Genomic DNA, 22,070 nt, shown 5'->3' on the forward strand with positions numbered 1-22,070 from the left:
ACAATGTTACATAATTTACTTTTTCTGTTGTCAATATAAAAAATTACCAAGTGGCGTTTTATAATTGTTTTTTAATTACAGTTTTTGTATTACCAGATACATATGACACAGATGGCTACAATCCTGAAGCCCCAAGCATAACAAACACTTCCAGACCTATGTATAGACACAGAGTACATGCACAAAGGCCTAACTTGATAGGACTAACATCAGGGGATATGGATTTGCCACCCAGAGGTACTATTCATTAATCTTTTCTTCTTATTTTCATATCAAGAGTGGCAAACATTTATAAAGAATATGGTCCTACATTTATTGGGGTTGAGTAAGGGATGGTGATTAAGTTTATTCCTCCAATCCTTTGGTCTCTCTTAAAAGAAAAGGTAATGTGTGGTTCTCTATTTGTGTTACTGGTGACACTTGGTTCTGTCACTCAAGGGGAAAGGAATTTCCCAAAAGTACATATTTTCTTTTTTTTTTTTTTAAAGGAGAATAAGTCTTTTATTTTTTTAAGACTTTATTTATTTGAGAGAGTGAGTGAGCGAGAGAGCACGCGCGCACAAGCCAGAGGGAAAGGCAGAGGGAGAGGGAGAAGCAGATTCCCCACTGAGCCGGGAGCCCCACTCGGAGCTCGATCCCAGGACCCTGGGGTAACCTGAGCTGAAGGCAGATAGTCAACCGACTGAGCCACCCAGGTGCCCCAAAAGTACATATTTTCTAAGGTAGCTTTTTTGGGGGTATTTTGTATCTTTTGCAGTCTTTTTTTTTTTTTTTTTAAAGATTTATTTATTTATGTTAGAGGGGAGGGGCAGAGAGGGAGAGAGCAAATATTAAGTAGGCTCCATGCCCAGCGCTGAGCCTGACGTGGGGCTTTATCCCACGACCCTGAGATCATGACCTGAGCCTAAATCAAGAGAAATGAAGTCAGATGCTTAACTGCCACTCAGGCGCCCCTGTCATTTGCAGTCTTAATTGGTTCATTTAAACTTTTTTTTTTTTAATTTATTTATTTGACAGAGAGAGACACAGCGAGAGAGGGAACACAAGCAGGGGGAGTGGGAGAGGGAGAAGCAGGCTTCTCCCTGAGCAGGGAGCCCGATGCGGGGCTCGATCCCAGGACCTTGTGATCATGACCTGAGCCGAAGGCAAACGCTTAACGACTGAGCCACCCAGGTGCCCCTAAACTCTTGAAAGTAATGCTTTAGGGGTGCCTGGGTGGCTCAAGTCAGTTAAGTGTCTGCCTTTGGTTAGGGTGGTGATCTTGGGGTCCTCAGATTGAGTAATGCTTTAATTCCTGAAGATCGTTTTTTGTAGATTGGATAATGAAATAAATTTATACAAACTTTTATACTTGATATGTATTTTACATGTAAGAATTTGATATTGGTTTGCTTATAATATTTTAATCAAAAGGAATTATGTTTTAGGAAGTGATTCATTCGCTTTTAAAATTTTCTCAGAGGAGACAGACCTTTTGCTAAAATTTCTAAATGAGAGAAGATAAGAGTTTCGATGATAAAAGTCACCAGCTGGGGCAGTAAAACTGCTCTCCTGGAGGTGCAATGTGATATGAAGGTTTAGAGGAAGGGAGAGAGCTCACATTAATTTGAAAGAGGGAGCATTGGCTGCAAATACCAGGAAGTGAGGGGTTGTCATCCATAATGGAAAATATATGTAGGCCAATAAAATATATTTTTTTCCCTAACTACTTCAGCTAACTTTTATTTTATTTTTTTTAAGATTTTTTATTTATTTATTTGAGAGAGAATGAGAGAGCGCACATGAGAGAGGGCAGGGTCAGAGGGAGAAGCAGACTCCCTGCGGAGCAGGGAGCCCAATGCGGGACTCGATCCAGGGACTCCAGGATCATGACCTGAGAAGGCAGTCGCTTAACCAACTGAGCCACCCAGGCGCCCTACTTCAGCTAACTTTTAAATCCCATTTTCTTTGTGGTCTTGCCTTGTTATCTTTTTTTCCTAGTGGAAAAAAAAAAATCATGCCTCATCAATCATGAATAAAAGTCCAGCTTGTTAAATACTGGTACCTAATGTGGTTTAGTAAACTTGTGATTGATTACACTTTGCATTTTTTTATTTGTTCTTCGAAACTATCAAATTCTGCATCTGTTAACTTGATTGTTCAGAGGACTTTTTTTTATAGAGGTGTGGGGAACATTATAATTTATATCCTATTTAATTTATATCATCTTTGATTATACAGGGAAGTGTTTCATGTGGCTGCCACCTTTCCCTCACATCTTTTAAATTCTCACTGAGGAATCCTAATAGCTATCATTAACAACAACAGAAGAAAAATATTTTTTAAGAGTTTTTTATAAGGGATGTAAGATTGTTTATAAATGAAAATTATAAGCCACTTAAGATTGTGGCTCTTCATCTCCCAAGTCTCTCCTGGCTAGTTCGGAGAAAATCCCTTTCTTCTTTGAGTCACTACTTAGTCCCTTTCTTTTCATCATACCCGTACTCTTTGCTTTTACTGGAACCTCCTACATGAAGTCATCTCTTTCTTACTTTGCTGCTTAGGTGTGGCAAAAATATATGCTACTGCAGATAAATATTTATTAGACTCATTCCAATGCCAGGCAAACTTTTTTGATGGTGATTAAGAAAAGGAAGAGGGATCATACTCCTTGCATATAAATCTTACTATGTAGAAGTTGCAGTTGTGGCAATTTCAGCTCCACACGTGTGTAGTTACAAGTTACAGGAAGTGGCCCTATTGAGAGAAAAATGTCTAGTATGTATGGTTAGAAATCTGAATGCCTTTTCCTATAGAATCATTGTATATAGTGATTATTTTAGTACTGTTCTTCATATACATCACATAGTATTTTTTGTGAATTGGTTTAGGAATATATTTTCCACTAATAACATTGTTTTTATGTACCACAGAACTGATTTAGCACCCCATTTAAATTGAGTAGTACCTATATTTCTGTTTCCTCATCTTTTTTCATTCTTCCTCCTGCCAAAATGTTTTCATCTTTTGCCTATTTGGTTTGAAATTTATTGTCCTGGATGGTGACAGATACATAATTAAAAGCTTTTAATATTATTTATTATATAATTAGTGTACATTTCTTACAGTCTGTAGATGATGGCCTTAATTTAAATTTGTCATAGACTGTAATGTGATAATTATATTGTTACATTTCGTACCTTAAACTTGATGGGGAATCATCATCATTAAACATATGAAAAAATTTAGGCCCATTGATATCTTAGAATTACTAATGCAAGTGACTGAGAGACTCAGAATTGTTCTTTCCAGATTTCTAAGGAGGTAAAGAATTTGATAGATGTTCCTTGACTGGATATAGGTAGGAATAAGGGCTAAGTGGTTTTCCATTTGCTGTCAACAAAACCAGTGCTAAAAAATTTTAAGCATAAAAGCAATTTATTAAAAGGATATTGCGGGGTAAACTCAGTATATATAACTAATAGACAACATTTACTAATTGTATACCAAGAGGAACTTCTGTTTTTAACACTTCTTAAATAAATAACAATGAAAGAGAATCTGAGTGAGAGAATATAGATGAGTTGGAACAAACACATCACAATGACTGGGGGAAAAATATATCACTGCTTTTCTTAGTGAACCTTCAAATAAAGAACATATTAAAGTAAAAAAGGATATTTGATAGCTCAAAAATTCAAGAAAGCCAGCGAACCAGGCTTGGGATGCAGGAGTAAGGCCACAAATCCTGTTGCAGAACTGGTCTTGTGAAGATACCACTGGGCAAAGAAACTGCCAACTTACACTGTGAACATCACCAGTGTTAGATACTGGATGTTTCTACCTGATCTGCTGTGGAAACATAGGATGAGTTAGCTAAAGAAAGGGGGTAGATAAAGCACTTACACTCCATAATACTTTTGAGAAACTGAAAACTTTATGACTGGAACAGAGGGAGTGAGATATATGGAGGGAGGTAAGAGACCAGTTAAGGGCATTTGAAGAATTCTAGAAAAAGAGATGATAGTATGGTAGCTGGAGTAGGGTACTAACAGTGGGAAATGAAAGATTTAAATTTAGTAGAAAGAATTGACGACTTACTGGATTGCGGGACTTAGAATGGGTGAAATGGAGAGGATGAAATTAAAGACATCAGGTTTTTGCTCGGGATAATTGGGTAGCTGATAATATCATTCATTGAGAGGAAGAACAGATTTGGTAGGAAAATAAATTTAGTTTTGGAAGTGTTTAATTTGTTGTGTCCTGGGGCATTTGAAGAGAAATATCCAGTCGGAGATAGGATCTGGACATCAGGTCTGTAAGAGACAGATGGTTTAGAACATACAGATTTTTAATCATGAGCATGTAGAACAGTGGTTCTTAATCTTTTCTTCTGTGCCATTAGTAATTGGGGGGAGGTACAGGGAGATGGAACGAGGCATACCCAAATCTGCAAGCATGACTGACACAGGTTCTGAAAGCCCTTCTCGTATTTCTGATATACTCTCCTTCCCTTTGAGAATCACTAAAAATGATGAATGAAGCCATGGTAATAGCTGTCTTAAGGTGATTGCGTAGTGAGATTGGAAAGTCCAAGTAAGTAGCTTGGAGAATGCCAGTATTTGAAACAGTGGGCAGAGAAGAGGGAGCTTACATAGAGCACTGAGAAAATGAAGTCAAAAAGGCACAGACAAAAGCAGGGAGTGAGAAGTCCTGAAAAATAAGAGAAGATAGGAGAGGACGGTGATCAACAGTATTTAATGATCAAGAGGTCAAGTAAGAAAAGGACTGGGATGTATTTATAAGCTTAAGCAACAAGTTTTAGGACATCAGCAAATTTAGGATGAGCACGTTATGTGCAGTAATGAGAGCAGCTGCCAGTTTTTGGAGGATTAGTGAATGGGTGGTAGGGAAGCAAGTTAGCAAGTGTAACATCTCTTTAGGAAATAGCTGTGAGGATGGGGAGAGGGGGAAGGCCGTAGCTGGAGGGGAAGTAGTTTTATGAAGTTTCATTTAAAAACGGGGTAATTTGAGCTTGCTTAAATGTTGATGGGAAGTGCCAGTTTAGAGGAAGAGGTTGAAGATGAAGGAAAGCAGCAGAGCTCAGGGGCACTGATTTTACTAGTTCTTTATATAGGACGAGTTGCTGGAAGGAGAATCCAGAAAGTACAGTAGACTAGGTGAAAAGTAATGCAAGTTTGTACCAAGCTTGTCTCAGAAATGAGAGGAAATCTGTAAGATGAATTGAAGGGATGTGGCCATGGCACTCAGAAATCAAATAGTAGTTTCATTAATAGAAATGCTTAAGAAAGATTTGAAAAGTACATTTGATACGAAGATAATTTGTACTTTGTATGTACTCTGAGTTTTGAGAAACCTGTAGGATTTTCAGAACTAGATGGCCAGAGAAAACCGACAAGTTAGAAATTGAGGACTGACTCTTAGAGTTCATGTGCGGTAGAGAGATTGATGGAGATCAGAGTTGTAGCCATATGAGAGAGGTTGTGCTGAAACACTTTTAAGTTATTTTGGTTAGTTGTATGTTTAGAAATATTAAGAATGGGGTATATGCAATCAATTTATCCATCTTTAAAAAGGATTTTAAAATTATATTTTTCTATGTGGATTAAGGTTTGCATGTTTTAAGCTTTAGTGTTGTTTAGGAATAACAGGTTAAATATACCTATGTTTGTCACATTCCAACTAAGTAAATGAAAAGTGTTGAAAGTAACACACACACACACACACACACATATATCTTTTGTACTGCGTTTCAATCTTGAATACCTTTTTAAATCAAATATGCTGGGGCACCTGGGTGGCTCAGTCGTTCAGCGTCTGCCTTTGGCTCAGGTCATGATCCCAGGGTCCTGGAATCAAGCCCTGTGTCAGGCTCCCTGCTCAGCAGAAGCCTGCTTCTCCCTCTCCCCTTGCTTGTGTTCCCTCTCTCACTGTCTCTCTCTGTCAAAGAAATAAATAAAATCTTAAAAAAAAAAAAATCAAGTATACTTTGTGTTACTGTATTGATATTTAAATAGGCAACTTACTTCAATCACAACTCTATCAATTCTTTTTTTTTTTAAGTTACAAATTCTTAAAGGTCATTGGGTTAATGTTAAATTTTGAATAAATTTAAATTTGAATAAATGTTAAATTTAGATTGTGCATTTGATTTCAAAACTAGGAACTCAGAGCCTCAAGATGGTTTATTTGTACATTTATTTATGGGGAGGGTGATGGCAAATGGAAACAGTCATGTGGATTTTACACACACACACACACACACACACACACACCCCGCCTCAAAAAGAAATGGCCTGCAGAAGTCATATTGTAATTTGACATGTAAGAATTACTGAGTCTTCTTTAGTTAGGTATGAAAAGAATTCAGAGTAAGTTAAAATCCCTTAGATTATTATATTTGAATCTACATTTATTTCTATTTCTTCTAAAAATGTGTATTTGGACAAAAAGCCAGAACTTTGTTTTCAGTCTGTATTTAAGGAAGTAGCTGTGATAAACAGAGTATTAATCTGTGCTCTCTTTTCTTTTCAAATAGAAAAGCCTCCTAATAAAAGCAGTATGAGGATAGTAGTGGATTCAGAATCAAGGAAAAGAACCATTGGTTCCGGGGAGCCGGGAGCTCCTACAAAGAAGACCTGGTTTGATAAGTAAGCTGGCAGGGAAAATTGAGGAATTTTATTGTACAGTGATTTTTAGGATACTGGAATATTATTTGGCAGTGTAGTATTCTCTTTCAAAATGAGCTTTATATAATTCTCTTCTGTAAGCAGTCTCACACTATAGTGTACATTGATTTCTAAATATTTGTAAGTTAATTGGTACTTGGAAGGCATTTTCATATAGAAATGGTGTGGTAGTCAAGAACACAATTTTTCCTCTTTCTACCTTTCCCCACCTCCAGAAAAAAACACTGCTTAACTCAGAGATGTCACTGAAAACTACCTATATAAAGGATAGTCATGAGCCCACTATTAGGGTTGGGTCAGGTTTGGGAGGAGGCTTTAGCATGTGGCCAAGTCCTATTAAGAGCTGGAAAGTGATCTCTTGGGGAGCAGGGGAGGCTGGATAGACATTAAAGTTGTCAGGGAAGGGCTTCAGAGAAAGAGGGAAGGAACAAGAATGTTGGGATGCATGGGATGATTCTCTTATAAATTTGCAAGTTAAAGGAGGGAAGGACCTGGATCACACTTTCAGAGCTTTAACATCATTTGATAATGGATAATATCCAGTTCTGGCTCTGCCTGTAATTCTGTGATGTAAGGCAAGCAGTGTAACCTCTCTGGGCCACAGTTTTGTCCTTTTTTCAAGTGCCAGATGTATGGTTTACAGTTTTGACATTTTTTTTTTTTTTAAGTTGGAAAGTGGTTGAGACGGTTGTACCTTGTTTTTAATCAGTGTTTTAGAATAGGATATATTTCAGTAAGCTAGCTTTTGCAGAAGTGCAACAAAAACTGTATATGCAAATTTACTAAAAGAGCACTGGACCTTTCCTGCTTAAGTAGGCATGGATTTGAAGTGGAACATAATAAATGGTATAGAAGAACCCTTCTCAGCTTCTATGAAAGATATGTACAGTACTAATTTGGAAATTTCAGTTTTTGGAAGAAAATTTAAATTTTCTTTATCAACCAGTAATTTCAGTTTTAAAAAAACAATTGAACTTAAATTGTAAAACTTTATTAATTTGTGCTTGATAGGGGTTTATCTATTTGAAAATTGATAAATGTATTAATCAACTTGATTTTTGTTACAGGCCAAATTTTAATAGAACAAACAGCCCAGGCTTCCAGAAGAAGGTTCAGTTTGGAAATGAAAATACCAAACTTGAACTTAGAAAAGTTCCCCCAGAATTAAATAATATCAGCAAACTTAATGAACATTTTAGTCGATTTGGAACCTTGGTTAACTTACAGGTAAGAGCTATGAAGTCATTCTCTTGTCTTTGCTTAATTATTTAGGGAGGGAGTTTAATGTAGTAAGAAAAACACTTTTATAAAGGAAGATGGAAAATTTGGTGACATTCTAAATTTGGAAAATTGGAATGAGATGAAACTGTATTTTTGAAACATGTGATTTTGAGTGAGTTTTTTGCTTTCAGAAGGCAGTTTTGATTATTATATGCTTCCTGCCTAATAGAAGTTATCATAAAATTATAGCAAACTTTAATCAGAGTAGGAAAATCTGATCTTTTTTATTTATTATTTTTTAAATATTTATTTATTAGAGTACAAATAGGGAGAGTGGCAGGGAGAGGGAGAAGCAGGCTGCAGCTGAGCAGAGAGCCTGTCGTGGGCTCAATCCCATGACCTGAGCCAAAGGCAGACGCTTAACTGACTGAGCCACCCAGGTGCCCTGGAAAATCTAATGTTTAATAGTGTTCATTTCCTTAGGTTCTCTGAAGCATTACAGCAGAATGCTTGTCAGGTTGTTTTTGCTGCCTGTATAGTGGGAAGCACTTAACAGATACTTTTGGGGCCCAAACACCACGTGATCCTTAATTAGTTTAAATATTTAACTTTTTCCTCTATCACTTTTGAACAGCCTTAAGGATTAAATATCAGTACATTTTGTGTATGACTTCACCTATCATTAGACCTTGACTTGGTATATGTAATTCGTGAGGTTATTTAGTGTTGAGTTTACAAATATATGGTATGTCTAAATGTTGAAATAATGTTGGGCTTTTTTTCCAGTTTGTACGATGTTCTTTTAAACTAAAATAATTATTTCCCATAACCTGATAAAAATAAGTTTTAGAGAGTACAACTGAAGTCGATTATTTGGAAAATTTTGCTTTCTTGACACTTAAAAAATAATATAAAAAGAACATGAAAAAAATGCATGCTTCTTTGGTGTGGGGCAATAGAAGTTTGTATAGAATTTAAAGGAAATGTTTCCCCTTCAGCTCTTTGTGTCCTTCTCATTACTTTCCATATATCCCCATAATCCTCATAATCCTATTATTGTTAAAAATATATCATGTATTATTGTAATTTTTTTTATTTCTGTGTCTATCTACTTACCAGTTAGCACACACAAAATATATATATTTTGGGCCTGTGGTATACATATTACCCCATAGTTACCTAGTCTTAAATATCTCTGAATATCTTTTTATAGCAATTCAGTTTTATCTACCACATTTAGATGGAGACACAAAAAAGTTTTCAGAATATTCTTTTCGTCATATAATTTAACTGCCCTGGTAAAATTAATTTAGGAAAATTTCCAAAACTGAGGAGCAAAACATGGTATTTCACTGTTGTTTCAGGTTGCATTTTGTACAGTGCTTAGTTAACATATCTTTGGGAGTAAAAGTAAATGATGGTAAATAATCTAGATATAAGAAAGGGTAAAGATAGAATATTACCTGGAGGGACCAGAATTTCATCTCTTGAGGAATTTTACTGGATGAAGCAGTGGATTCTTTTGGAATTCACTGTTCTGACTATTTTAAATCTTAGGTTGCTTATAATGGTGATCCTGAAGGTGCTCTTATCCAGTTTGCAACATATGAAGAAGCAAAGAAAGCTATCTCAAGTACAGAAGCAGTACTAAACAATCGCTTTATTAAGGTTTATTGGCACAGAGAAGGAAGTACCCAGCAATTACAAACTGCTTCTCCAAAGGTAAGAGAGAGATTTGTGTGCAATTCACTGCTTTTCTTAGAAAGCTCAGCATAGTGTTTAAGAGCAGCAGGAGTCCTGCAGTCAGGTAGACTTGAGTTCAGATTCTGGCTCTAACTCTATTAACTGTAAAGACTGAGGGAACTTACTTAATGTCCCTAACCTGTTCTCTCACTTTATTGTGAAGTTAATTCCCTAGTTTAGACAGTTGTAGGATGTTAAGATGTAAAGCATATAGAAGAGTCCCTGGTAGATAGGAGATACTCAGTAGTATGTGGTCGCTATACCTATTCCAGAAACTCAGACTGTGTGTTCATCTTGGAAAATCTTCCCTTCCTCTCTCCCTCCCTCCTTCCTCTTCCTCTTTTTCAGTCACTGAACCAGTCACTAAGTAATGTTAGATTAGTTGCTTGTAGGAGGGTTTATAGCAGTTTGTTTCTCAATTGAATTTTCTCCTGTTCATTATTTACTTTATAAATAAGTTAATTTATGCAAAGAAAAACATCTGTATATGTGTATGAAGGAATTTGGAAGACAGGTTTTGATTATAAGCTGCGCTTTTAAAACTGTCTACATGGGCAATTTAATAACAGATACCAGAGGTTACTTGACGTGTTCATGAGCTAATCCTCTTGTTTAACATTTTTTCTTGTTCTGAGGTAATGCAGCCCTTAGTCCAGCAGCCCATTTTACCTGTTGTGAAGCAGTCGGTCAAAGAGCGGTTGGGTCCAGTACCTTCAAATACTGTTGAACCAGCAGAAGCCCAGAGTGCCAGTTCAGACCTTCCTCAGGTAAATGAAAAGTCTTCTCCTTGTGTCTGTCCCATAACAGGTTCTCAGCAAATTAGTTTCCCTTGTGATTTGAATTATAGTTAATTGTATATATTTTATACGGAAATATCATAGTCTGTGAACTCCACCTGTAAATTTTCTTTTTGCCATTAGCATAAGATTTTCACATTCTACTTTTCCTATAGTATTTGAATTTTAAATTCTCTCTCTAGTTAATACTTGAGTTCCCTTTCACTTTGTGGAGGAGTTATTTTCAAGCAAAACTGCCTGATAAATGAAGTTCAGTACACTAAATCTTATTTTTCCCATCATCTTTTACTTAACTAGGTTTCTGTGCCAGAGAGAATGATAACAGTACCCTGCACCAAAAGCTTTTAGGAAGGGAAGGCTTTTAAGCCATCAGGTTTTAGCATGCTTGATAATACTGTTTCAGGTTACTTATGCAGCTCTCAGAACTTTGCATCACTTATTCCTGACTTTCAGATTCTCTTCTCCACATGTCATTCCCTTCCCACTGCCTTCCACATTTGAGTGGCAGTTTCTTGTTTCTGCACTCTGTCTCTGAAACTTAGCTTTCTTTTGTCTCTAGATGTTTCAGCATTTGCTGTTTAAAGTAGTGTTAGGATGTAGTTAGGATGCTGTTTTATTAAAATAGTCTTCCTAGATAATTCCTGAAGAGTAAGATAATGAGATTCTGTGAAAACATGCAGAGTGGAAATTGATAAATTCTTAGTTACTAAAAAAAACCCCAATTACAATAATAATTCCCCATCCTGTTATCTCAAATCATCACTAGAAACAGTGTATTTGGCTATAAAAATATACTTTAGGAAAGAATGGCTTTTATTTTTTAAGCTCAAGAAGCAGGCACATATTTTAATTACTCAAATCTGATATTTATAATGTTCACACTTTCTACTTGTCAACATAGGATTCTAAGAATTTATGATTCTGTATCACTGGAGGGGACTTTAGTAAATACCTGGTTCAAACCTTACTTTACATCATAATTGTTTATGATTGAGTAATACTGCCTACGGTTTGTTTTTCCACACACATTTTCTTTCTGTCTCTGTCTTTGAAAAAGGCCCAAGTTTGTGTGATTAACATCTGTATACTTAATGAGTCAGTATATGTTAGTAGAATCCGAATGTTCAAAATCCCAACAGACCTGTATGTTTGGGGAAACACTGAATATGTCCATTTTAATTTTTTTAGAATGTAACTAAGTTATCTGTGAAGGACAGGTTGGGTTTTGTATCAAAGCCATCTGTTTCAGCAACTGAAAAGGTAAGAAGAATAATAGCATGATGTGTTTGTCTTGGCTTCATACATGTTTTCAGGTGGCATCTTAATTTTTTAATTTTTTTCATAGTTCTAAACTCTTGCTCCTTAATAGTATCTGTATCTCTTATTCCTACCTTTTTGCTTTCCATTTGCTGAAAAAGAAAAATATTTGCCTATACTTTTTTTACTTTTTGCATCAGCATTTTAATATTTGCCTCTCACTGTATGTCCATGTGCTTCCTTCTTTTCATTTTCTCTTTTTATTTACTATGTTTTCTTTAGAGATACTGTGCATTTTAATTTGAAAACTCTGGCAGCCTAATGGAAAAGGCCACAAATTAGGAATTTTACCGGAGTTTGAGTTCTGGCTCTTCACTTACTAACCAGCATGATATTGGGCAGTGCTCTTAACCTATCTGATTCTTTTTCCTCATTGGTGAAATGATGATTGTAAATTTGTGTTGCTCACAGGGTTTTGTGAGGATTAAATAAAATGATTCATTTAAAAGTATTTTCTAATTGGAAAGGATGATGTAAATGTAAATTTTTTATTTATTACTAACAGCTATTGTACATAGCCTGACAATTGTCATTTGTCATTTCTTTTTTTAAATGATGGGGTAAATACTGATGAAGACCATTCATGGACCTGTCTTACAGTTCTGTGTAGATGTGTTATTTATTTTTGTCTATTTAGGTATGAGTGAATGCTCTGGTCTTTAGTCTTATTTGGGGTATATGGAATCACAGAACAGGATTAGATAATTTTTCTCATTTCTCTGTCCTCACTTTAAAAAGGTAAGGCCCAAGTGGATGTACTAGGAAATATTGAGTCAGGACTGGAATGTGGATCTCCTCTATTTTACATCCATGGCTCTTTCCATTATTAAGATTATGTAGGAAGTTGACTCCATATGTTACATAGAGCATTCCATGAGATGGCTAACCTCTCTCCACTGGTTCTTCTGTATATTCTTTTTCTTATTTACCGTGTTAAACTACGGCAATTCTAAAAATTTGAATCCAAATCTTATTCTGTATTTCAGATTTTTATCTTGGGCACCTCAGCATTACTTCAGGCATAATGTGCTTAAAAAATGAGAATTTCCCACATAAATTAACCTCTCCTCCTCACCCACCCTCTGGAAGTTATACCACCATTTTCCAAGTTGTTCAGTCATTCACTTGTGTTTGTCATCCACTTCTCTTTCTTCCACGACCTTCAGTTTCCAGGCCTCTAGATGTAGTGTCCTAGCTGTATGCCCCTCCTGTAATTTATATATCACCATTGGAAAAAATCCCAGCCTTATTTTAATGTTAACTTCTTACAGAAACTTTCATTTCCCCAGCTAAATAACTGCTTGATTCATAGCTCATCATACCTCGGTTATTTGGGCCACACATCTCCGTGTTAGTCCTTCATTCTACCTTAGCAGGCCCTTTTCTACTCATTGTTCCTCACTCTTTCCTGCCTTTTTCTTTTTCTTTTTTTTGGTGGTGATTTTCCTGGAGTGCATTTTCCTCTAAGTGAATTCTAGTCATTCTTTTAAAGATTAAAAATCTCTTTACACTATTCTATAAAATCTTCAAATTTTTTCCATATAATGCCTCCCGCTTTTCCCCTGAATTTGTCTGTGTATTAGTCTATGTTACTGAATTTAACAGTATCTAAATACTTACTTTGATTAGGTTTATCCTCCTTGATAATAAGTAAGGAATAAAGAAAATAAAAAAGTCTGTTAACACTTTGTGTAGTAATGACCAATTCTGGAGAGGCCTAAAAACTTTATGCTTAGTAGCATCTGTTTATGTCAAGACTTAGAAATTGACATTACTAATTTATAGCTTTTACAGAACCTTTCTGGTATGTTTGCTTCTGTTTTTGTTTTTTTTTTATGTGTTTTATATAGCTTTAGGATAAAGGGGATATAAATTTGGAATTGATAGTATACATTTACTCATATAGTTACCACTCACTGAAAAATCACTAATGGTAGTATTTTCATGAAAAAATACTGTAAATACTGTAAAGAATCTTTTAAGGAAAGCAGTTACTTGCAAGTGTGTAACTTCCAGTCATCTTCAGTGAACCTGTTTATACAATAGCATTTTGTTTTTGCTTATTCTTGGTTGTTCCCGTTCGCCAAGTCTATAGGGGTTTTTGCTGAAGAATCCTTAGAGGTTAGTGATTCAGAGAAGTCTTAGGAAGGATAGAAGAATGTTTCCCATCATCAAATTGAAGGCTGGGAAATACTCAAAACTAGTATCTATACAGTGTCTTCTGTCGTTATTAAAGCAAGTAAGTATGAAAATGTAAAAATTTTCCCCTTCCTCTCAACAACACTGAGTAAACCCCTCAGTGATTCTTCTTTATTCTAAAAGTCATTTTTGTGAGAGAGTTGAGAGAGGAAACTTAAAACCTAATTGATACTGCTAAATCTTAAGGCATTGTAGTAGCTATTAAATAGCTATTATTTGGAAAGAGTGATCAGTGAAATGATGTTTGAGTACCTCTCACGACAGAGCAATTTATCAAGAATAAAGGTGGCATCTGTACCATCTTGATTAGTCTACAGAAAGACTTAAGACTGCCCAAATTATCTCCCTAAGACCCTTCTTAAAGACTAAGAAGGTAAAATGATTCATCACTTGACTATTTAATGTTTGTATATCATTATTAGTTTCAGGTGTATTAGACTTGTGATACAGGATGTTACTGTTTCTTAGCAGCTTAGCAGTAGTTTCTCTCCCCGCCCCCCCTTTTTTAAATCTAAAAATATATATCTTGGTCTCTTTGCAATATGATACGTTAACATACGTACCGTGCAACTTCTAAAAGGGGAAGTGTGTGGTATACTGAAGGAACATTGCAAGTCATTTGTGAGACTTCAGCTGTTGATACAGCAGCTGACATTAGGTATGATCCTGAACAAATCTTACTCTCTCAGTTTCCTTAACTATAAAATGCAGTCATCTAAGTAACCCTTTGATTTTTAAATTTGCATTTGTTGTGTAATTTTGCTACTTTAAATATAACAGGAATTTATGAGTTTCTTTTTTCGTAACTGTTACTGACTACTTTTGATTTTTTTTTTTAATACATTGATCTCTCTCAGGATTATTACCTGGATTATTTAGTCAGGATTATTACCAGGATTGTTTTTCTTACGGAGAGAGATGATTTCTATAAAATTACTTGTATGCTGAATTTTCTGGGAACCAAGTTCTTTTTTTAATAATTTTTACAAGATACTTTTTTCCCCCCTTCCATTCTTATCCATGAGAAAAATCTGTTTTTCTCTTTCTTTACAAGAACTAGTGGTAGTTATGGCTGGTAATATTTTACATAGGAAATAAGATAAAGAGGTGTTAATGGATTATAACTTCTATCTTGTTAAGAAATTGACTTTGTCTTGGAAAGTGAGAGGTAGTAGTAATGTGATGTACATTTTAATAACAAAGCATATATGATACTTTTCAGCTCACCTTTTGAATTCAACGGACCTTTGACACCAAACCTGACAAATATATTACAATAAAGGAAAATTATAAGCAATAGCTCATGAATGTACACATAAAAATCCTAAGCTAAATAATTAACAAATTCTCAGTGATATGAAAAAAGATAATACGACCTGGCCAGGTAGAATTTATTCCAGAAATGCAAGATTGAGTTAACATTTGAAAATCAGCTTAATTCACCACATTAACAGACTAAGGGGAGAAGGGTGGGAAGAACCTCCTATGATTATTTCAGTAGAAAAAGCATATGATAAAATTTATTACTTAGTCACAATAAACAGTGCACAAAATAAGAATAGAAACTTCCTTAATTTGATAAAGTTTATCTTCATAAAATCTCTATAGCTAACATACTGAATAGTGAATGATTTCTCTCTTGAGATCAGGAACGAGAAAGGATGTCCACTCTCATCACGTTTTTTAGTGTAGGGCCTAACCAGTATAGTAAGGCAAGAAAATAAACGGTGAAAAGGTGGCAAAAGAAGAAACAAAACTATATTTACTCACAGATGACATGATAGTATATGTGAAAAATCCAAAAGAATTCACCAGCCTTTAGAGTTAATAGGTGAATGCAATAAGATCAGTATGTAAAAATACAGCACATGCCGAAACCTGTTTGGAAAATAAGAGAAGGTATGGTTGTTTGAAAGACCACCACCTATGCTTTGACTTTGTTCTTAGGAGTTGTAGCACCTTCTTTTCTGTTGGATTTGTCATTTCCTTCCACTGGTTTCATTCTTAACAGATTTTCTTCTCTTTTTTTTTTTTTTAAAGATTTTATTTATTTATTCATGAGAGAGAGAGAGAGAGGCAGAGGGAGAAGCAGGCTCCCCGCAGAGTGGGAAGCCCGATGCGGGACTCCATCCCAGGACCCCAGGATCATGACCTGAGCCGAAGGCAGACGCTTAACCATCTGAGCCACCCAGGCGCCCGATTTTCTTCTCTTTTATCACAACTCCATCCTTGTCTTTTGAAAATACAGATATCCCTTGCTATTCATACTCTTACTGTCTAAACTCTAGAACCAGATAGATTCAAATAGTGAGCAGCATTTGTGATTAATAGTTCATTGTTTCTAAGACATTTTATTTTCACCTTTCAACACCTCTGAAATTAGGCTACATCTTACTGGTGTTTGTGGTTATAATTGGCAACCTTTTTGTCTTTAGTGGGGGTACATTGTGATAATGTGTTTCATAGTGATGTTTTGAGCTCAGTGAAATATGTTAGCTAATGTTCTGTTTGTATAGAAGGCAGTTCTTGGATAAAACAAGGAAGTGGGATGCTTTTAGGAGTAAAGGAGTCTCCTCATTCTTGTCATACAGTTTTATTCACTTTGAATCAGCACTCCTTAGTCTGATATCAGATGTTAATAAGTACACTTTGAAAAGGAGTGTTCCCTTCTCAATGAAATTGAAGAAATGCCAAATTAAACAAATTGTATGGGTTTCTTTACTTCAGGCCTTCTCACAGCTCTTACGGTAAAATGCATTTTGAAACTAGAAAGTAGGTTTATGTTATTTCCAACTTACTTGAGTATAGAAATCTTTTTGGTCACAACTTTTCAACTTTTTATAGAGCTCTCATGAAGAAAACCGTTTATGAGACACTCACACTGTCTTTAGCACATTATCTTGTGTTTCTTTATAAAGTTACTCTGTTATACTTGTATGATCATGCAGTGTAGCAATGTGTGGTATGGTAAGGTAGCATAGAAGAAATTGTTTTCTGGTATTACAGAGAATGGTGACTGAAGTTAGACTGCACAGTAAATCTGTGTTTACTCCATATTTTACTGAATGCAACCATTTCATTATTTGTTAGTGATATCTGAGTACTATTTTTTGTTATTGAAGAAAATTATCAGTCAGATTTGATACACATCAAGTATTGTAAAGAACCTTTATTTTTAAACATCAGTTGCATTGTATGGAACCAGTATAATTAATGGTATTCTAGGTTTTTATTTTACTTGGAGGCTAAAATATTCTTGAATACTTAGAATAGTGATGAGTTGTCTAATCTTTGTGATGTTCCCTAACTTAACTTCATGATGGAACATTAGAAAATGGTGTCTGATTGATACTTCTCTGATAGACCCATATGTTTATATTTTAGTAGCTAAAAGTAGGGCTCTTTTTCTCATTGATGATCTTCTGTTTGTGTAGTTCTTTTAACCCCCTTTTTTGGTAAGGAACTCCCTTAACGCTTTGGAAAACTATGTTTTTTCCTCAGGAAAGTTACATTGTTCATACATATGGTTCCATGTTTAGTTTTTATAACATTCATAGATTTCCCTTAAGGGATCTCTAGACTCTATAAAGAACTGTTAACTAACCACACCATAGAACCTACAACTTTTGGCATTTGAAGAATAAAAAAGGTAGCCTATACACTTTTATTTTTTTGAATTGACCCTGTGTAGATTGTACACTTCAGTCTATCATCATTTCAGTTTAATTTAGTGCAAAACTATTCGTTGAGTATTTACTACATGCCTTGGCACTTTCTAGGCACTGAAGATAGAGTGGTGAGCGAAGCCAAAAAAAAAAAAAAAACCCTACCCTCATGGAATGAATTTTTCAGTTTGTAAGGACATTAGATGCCATCAACTTAAACATTCTCAGATGAACAAACTGAGGCCCAGAAAAGGTGCTTGAAGTTACCCAGGGTCTCATAATTAGTTGGTAACAAGGTTTAGGTAGTAGAAGAAGCACAAAGAGGAGAAATACATGGTTTTGTTGGCTTTACTGTGTAGACAAGGAGAGAGACATGTAAATTAATATATCATTAGGTCATTTTAATTAAATGTTTGAATAGCCATAGGAATAAAATTTCATGGAAGGATCTGGGTAGAAGAAATAAATGATTAGGGCTTTGTGGAGGTCTTGACTGTTTGGTGCTGAACCTGAGCTGCGTTTAAGGGAATAAGGTCACTTAAAACAGAGGGATCAGTGCGAGCAGAGGAATGGAGGAAGAAAGCAGTTTCTTAAGTTCTTAAGAAAGGTTAATTTCAGAACTATAAATTGCAAATGATCATGTTAAATTGAGGGACAGTATCCAGTATCCTCCTGTGTCATGCTCTTGTGTACAGTTTTTGCTTTAGTCACTAGGAATATTAAGTAAATGTTTTTAGCAACTAATAATTTCTCAGTGATGTAGTAATGTCAGTGTTTTTTCTTTATTTCAAGTTTTTGTATGTTCTTTTTTTTCTATAGGTATATGCTGGTAATTTAGTTTTTTTATTTTATAGTTTATGCCTCAGTCATACCCTTCCTTTCAAATCATTAAATGTGATTTAGTTATTACATGTATATAATACATTTATTTTAATGTACTGATTTTTGACAAAAGTGTTTTAAAATTGAGTTTTGTAGAAAAGACAGGTAATCACGAATGCTTGGTACATTTTTTAAGAAATTGAATTTGTATTGGTAGGTGTTGTCTACATCTACTGGCCTAACTAAAACAGTGTATAATCCAGCTGCTTTGAAGGCTGCACAGAAAACCTTACTTGTTTCCACCTCTGCACTTGACAATAATGAAGCACAGAAAAAAAAACAGGTAAATGCAGATAATAGTGTACAAAATGTGCATGTAGGAAAGTTTTCTGCATGTATGTGTTTTTTCAAGGCTTATCATAGAATAGAACTAAAAGAAAACTGTATGTTGGGTCCACTGGATTTTTATTTTTCATAGTTTAGCAGTAAATACTAATTTTGGGGGGAATGAAAGCTTCTCTTGATTGATCTTTGAAACTTAAATACGTATTTAACTTGTATAAAGCAAAACTTTACATTTAATTGTTGCCAAGCTGCTGTATCTACAACCATTTCTTTCCTCTGGAATATCTGTTTTATCAGTAAATATTCTAATGATATTTTTGGTCTCTTTCTCTAGGAGGCACTGAAACTTCAGCAAGATGTAAGGAAAAGGAAACAAGAAATTTTAGAAAAGCACATTGAAACACAGAAGGTAAAATATTAAAGTTAGATTTGGCAAAATATATTTATGGTGTTATAATTTTAAGTAAATTTAATTTCACACTATATAGCTAATCTTATGAAATATATTTTATGTAATTGTAAGGGTAAAACAAATATTTATCAGTGATAAAGTATATATCAGTTGATTAATGTATTGGGGATGAAGAGCATTAAATGGTGAAATGGGGATTAGAGTGGTTTAAAGGAACTGGGTGGTCAACTTGAAGTGAAAATAAGGAGTATTTATCTAGATATGTTGCTGCACAGTAGTTTGTCAACAGATAGTGAATTGGAACCTTTTTCTCAGTATTGAAATGCATACCTTTCTTTAATTGGCTAGGGATCCTCTAGTTTTGTGTTGTCCAGTATGGTAGCTAATAGCTTCATCCAACTTTTGAGTACTTGAAATGTGTCTAGTCCAGATTGATATGTGCTCTATGGATATAAAATGCATACCAGATTGCAAAGATGTAATACAAAGGAAAAAAGTAAAACATCTCAATAATTTTTGTTGAAGTACAGCATTTTAGATATATTGAGTTAAATACAGTATTAGTTAACTTTACTGGTTTGGGTTTTTAAAATCTTTTTAATGTGGCTGCTAGAAAAATGTAAGATTATTTGCATGGTTTGCAGTATTTCTTTCGTACATGGTTGCTCTGTGACATTTAATTAGTGTCAGTTTTTTTTTTTTTTTTTTTTAAAGATTTTATTTATTTATTTGACAGAGAGACAGCAAGAGCAGGAACACAAGCAGGGGGAATGGGAGAGGGAGAAGGAGGCTTCCTGCCGAGCAGGGAGCCCGATGCGGGGCTCGATCCCAGGACCCTGGGATCATGACCTGAGCCGAAGGCAGACGCTTAACAACTGAGCCACCCAGGCGCCCCTGTTTAGTGTTAGTTTTTGATTATGTCTAGTAATAAAGGTTATGACATTTCAAAATATTGAAAATACAGAAACTTCTTACGTTTTCGCTTATAATTTCTAATTTAAATTTAGGTATACCTTATAAAGAGAAATTATAGTACCTTACACCACAAACTGAAACCACCTTGACTCAGAAAACCTATAATATGTGGTATCTTCTGCCCCGTATTGCCTTGTTTATCTTTTGATTCCTGTCCATTTTGGGGATATCGTTCTTAGGCCAGCCAGTTACTATTCCCAGTAACAAAGTAATTAATTTTTTAAGATTTCATTATGTGAAGGAAACCATGAAACTTCCTCTGGTTCTTTCTGGGTTGCAGACTACATTTGGAGTGGGCATACTTAGAGGCAGTAATATCCACAAATGGATTGGAAAGTAAAATTACTGATACTACTTCAAATTGACTTTTCGGTGGTCAGCTTGAATTTCTTAGGGTTGTGTGCTTTGAACTTATGTTCTGAAAGACCAGTGGTAATGTGTAATTCTTTACAAAGTGTGCCAAGATTAAGACTTGAATTGAGATAGTACCACCAAATCTGTTATTCTGCTTAGTAGTTAGTTGTAAGCTTTGCCATGAATATATAAGCTAAAACCAGTATTTATTTATTTTTATATTTACTTTGCTTTATTTGCTTTGTTAATAATATGAGGAATGAGTATCTTAATTTTTCTCTTTTTTAAAAATTTGGCAGATGTTAATTTCAAAACTGGAGAAAAACAAATCAATGAAGTCTGAAGATAAAGCAGAAATAATGAAAACTTTAGAGGTTTTGACAAAAAATATTACCAAGTTGAAAGATGAGGTCAAAGCTGCTTCTCCTGGACGCTGTCTTCCAAAAAGTATAAAAACCAAGACTCAGGTATTTTATTTTGTGGTGTTCTTCATTTTACTGCTTACCAAGAAACATTAAAATGCTACACTGTTTTAAGATTGTTTTCCTTTTAGGTAATATCCTTTGCTTAAAATCTGACTATTATATGCTAACATTTTTCCCCTCCTTCATTAATTAATAGTAAATATATACAGACAAGCAAACTCTATTAATCTTTTAAATCCTTTCTCTGTTAATTTTTAAATCCTTTATATTACAGTTGGAAAGTCAGTAATTAGGAGGATAGTAAGATAATCTTGAAAAGATAGCTTGAGGACAAAGTGATACAGGTACTTGAATGCTTGATAAATACTTAAGTGAAGAGTTTGAGCTTTATTTTTTAAGGAGTTCATAGTATAAAAGGTTAATAAACAGAAGTAGTATTCTGGAGGCACCTGAGTGGCTCAGTCCGTTAGGCATATGTCTTTGGCTCAGGTCATGATCTCCATTTCCTGGAACCGAGTTCCGCATTGGGCTCCATGTTCATTGGGGAGTCAGCTTCTCCCTCTCCCTCTATCCCTCCGCTTGTTCATTCTCTCTCTCTCAAATGAATAAATAAAATCTTAAAAGTAACATTTTGACACCGTTATGTAGAATTGATTAAAAGGGGGAAATTCAGGTAGATCAGTCCATTGGATGTGAATAAGTGAGGAAGAGAATTTCATGTGGTACTAAGTGATTTTTAAAAATCTCCAGTTATACAATATTTATACTTGGTCTTGTTTGTATGTATGTATATGTATAAAATCATGAGTTCATATTGATATTTCTGATTCTATCCAGTACCACAGGGTTCTTCTTTTCTTCCTCTTATTCCATGTTTTATATCCTGTTCCCATAATGACAGCTTGCTTCCCACTAACATCAGTACAGTACTCATTTGCACAGTCATTTAATACATTCCGCGTAGTTCCCGAATTACTACAACAATACCACTTCTGACAAGTAAAAGATTCAAAGTTTATTTGTATTCTTTACAAGCTCACAATATGTTCAACTAAGGACATAGAGTCAGAACTGTGGCCTAGGATTACTTTTTTTCCTCTTTTGTG

General features: G+C 34.9%; 1 protein-coding gene across 15 annotated transcripts in view; it reads left to right on the forward strand.

Annotated features, from left to right (window-relative positions):
- RBM26 (RNA binding motif protein 26) overlaps positions 1-22,070 on the forward strand; it is a 257,474-nt gene that overhangs the window by 37,825 nt on the left and 197,579 nt on the right. For 6 of the 15 annotated variants that reach the window (XR_010409963.1, XR_010409964.1, XM_064585954.1 and 3 more), the window contains exons 9-17: positions 82-237; positions 6,539-6,650; positions 7,757-7,916; positions 9,468-9,632; positions 10,289-10,420; positions 11,639-11,710; positions 18,671-18,796; positions 19,133-19,207; positions 20,839-21,006. Coding sequence is in view for 13 of the 15 variants with exons in the window: in XM_064585954.1 (XP_064442024.1) it covers positions 82-237; positions 6,539-6,650; positions 7,757-7,916; positions 9,468-9,632; positions 10,289-10,420; positions 11,639-11,710; positions 18,671-18,796; positions 19,133-19,207; positions 20,839-21,006 (1,166 nt within the window). In the remaining 2 variants the exon portion in view is untranslated. The remainder of the gene's footprint in view (positions 1-81; positions 238-6,538; positions 6,651-7,756; positions 7,917-9,467; positions 9,633-10,288; positions 10,421-11,638; positions 11,711-18,670; positions 18,797-19,132; positions 19,208-20,838; positions 21,007-22,070) is intronic. The other 9 variants (XM_045869594.3, XM_064585956.1, XM_064585958.1 and 6 more) reach the window with 5 other exon arrangements.

The sequence above is a fragment of the Mirounga angustirostris genome, unplaced genomic scaffold, assembly GCF_029215605.1.
Source record: "Mirounga angustirostris isolate CCGP_5_RB_7025 unplaced genomic scaffold, mMirAng1.0.hap1 SCAF_3, whole genome shotgun sequence".
Taxonomy (NCBI): domain Eukaryota; kingdom Metazoa; phylum Chordata; class Mammalia; order Carnivora; family Phocidae; genus Mirounga; species Mirounga angustirostris.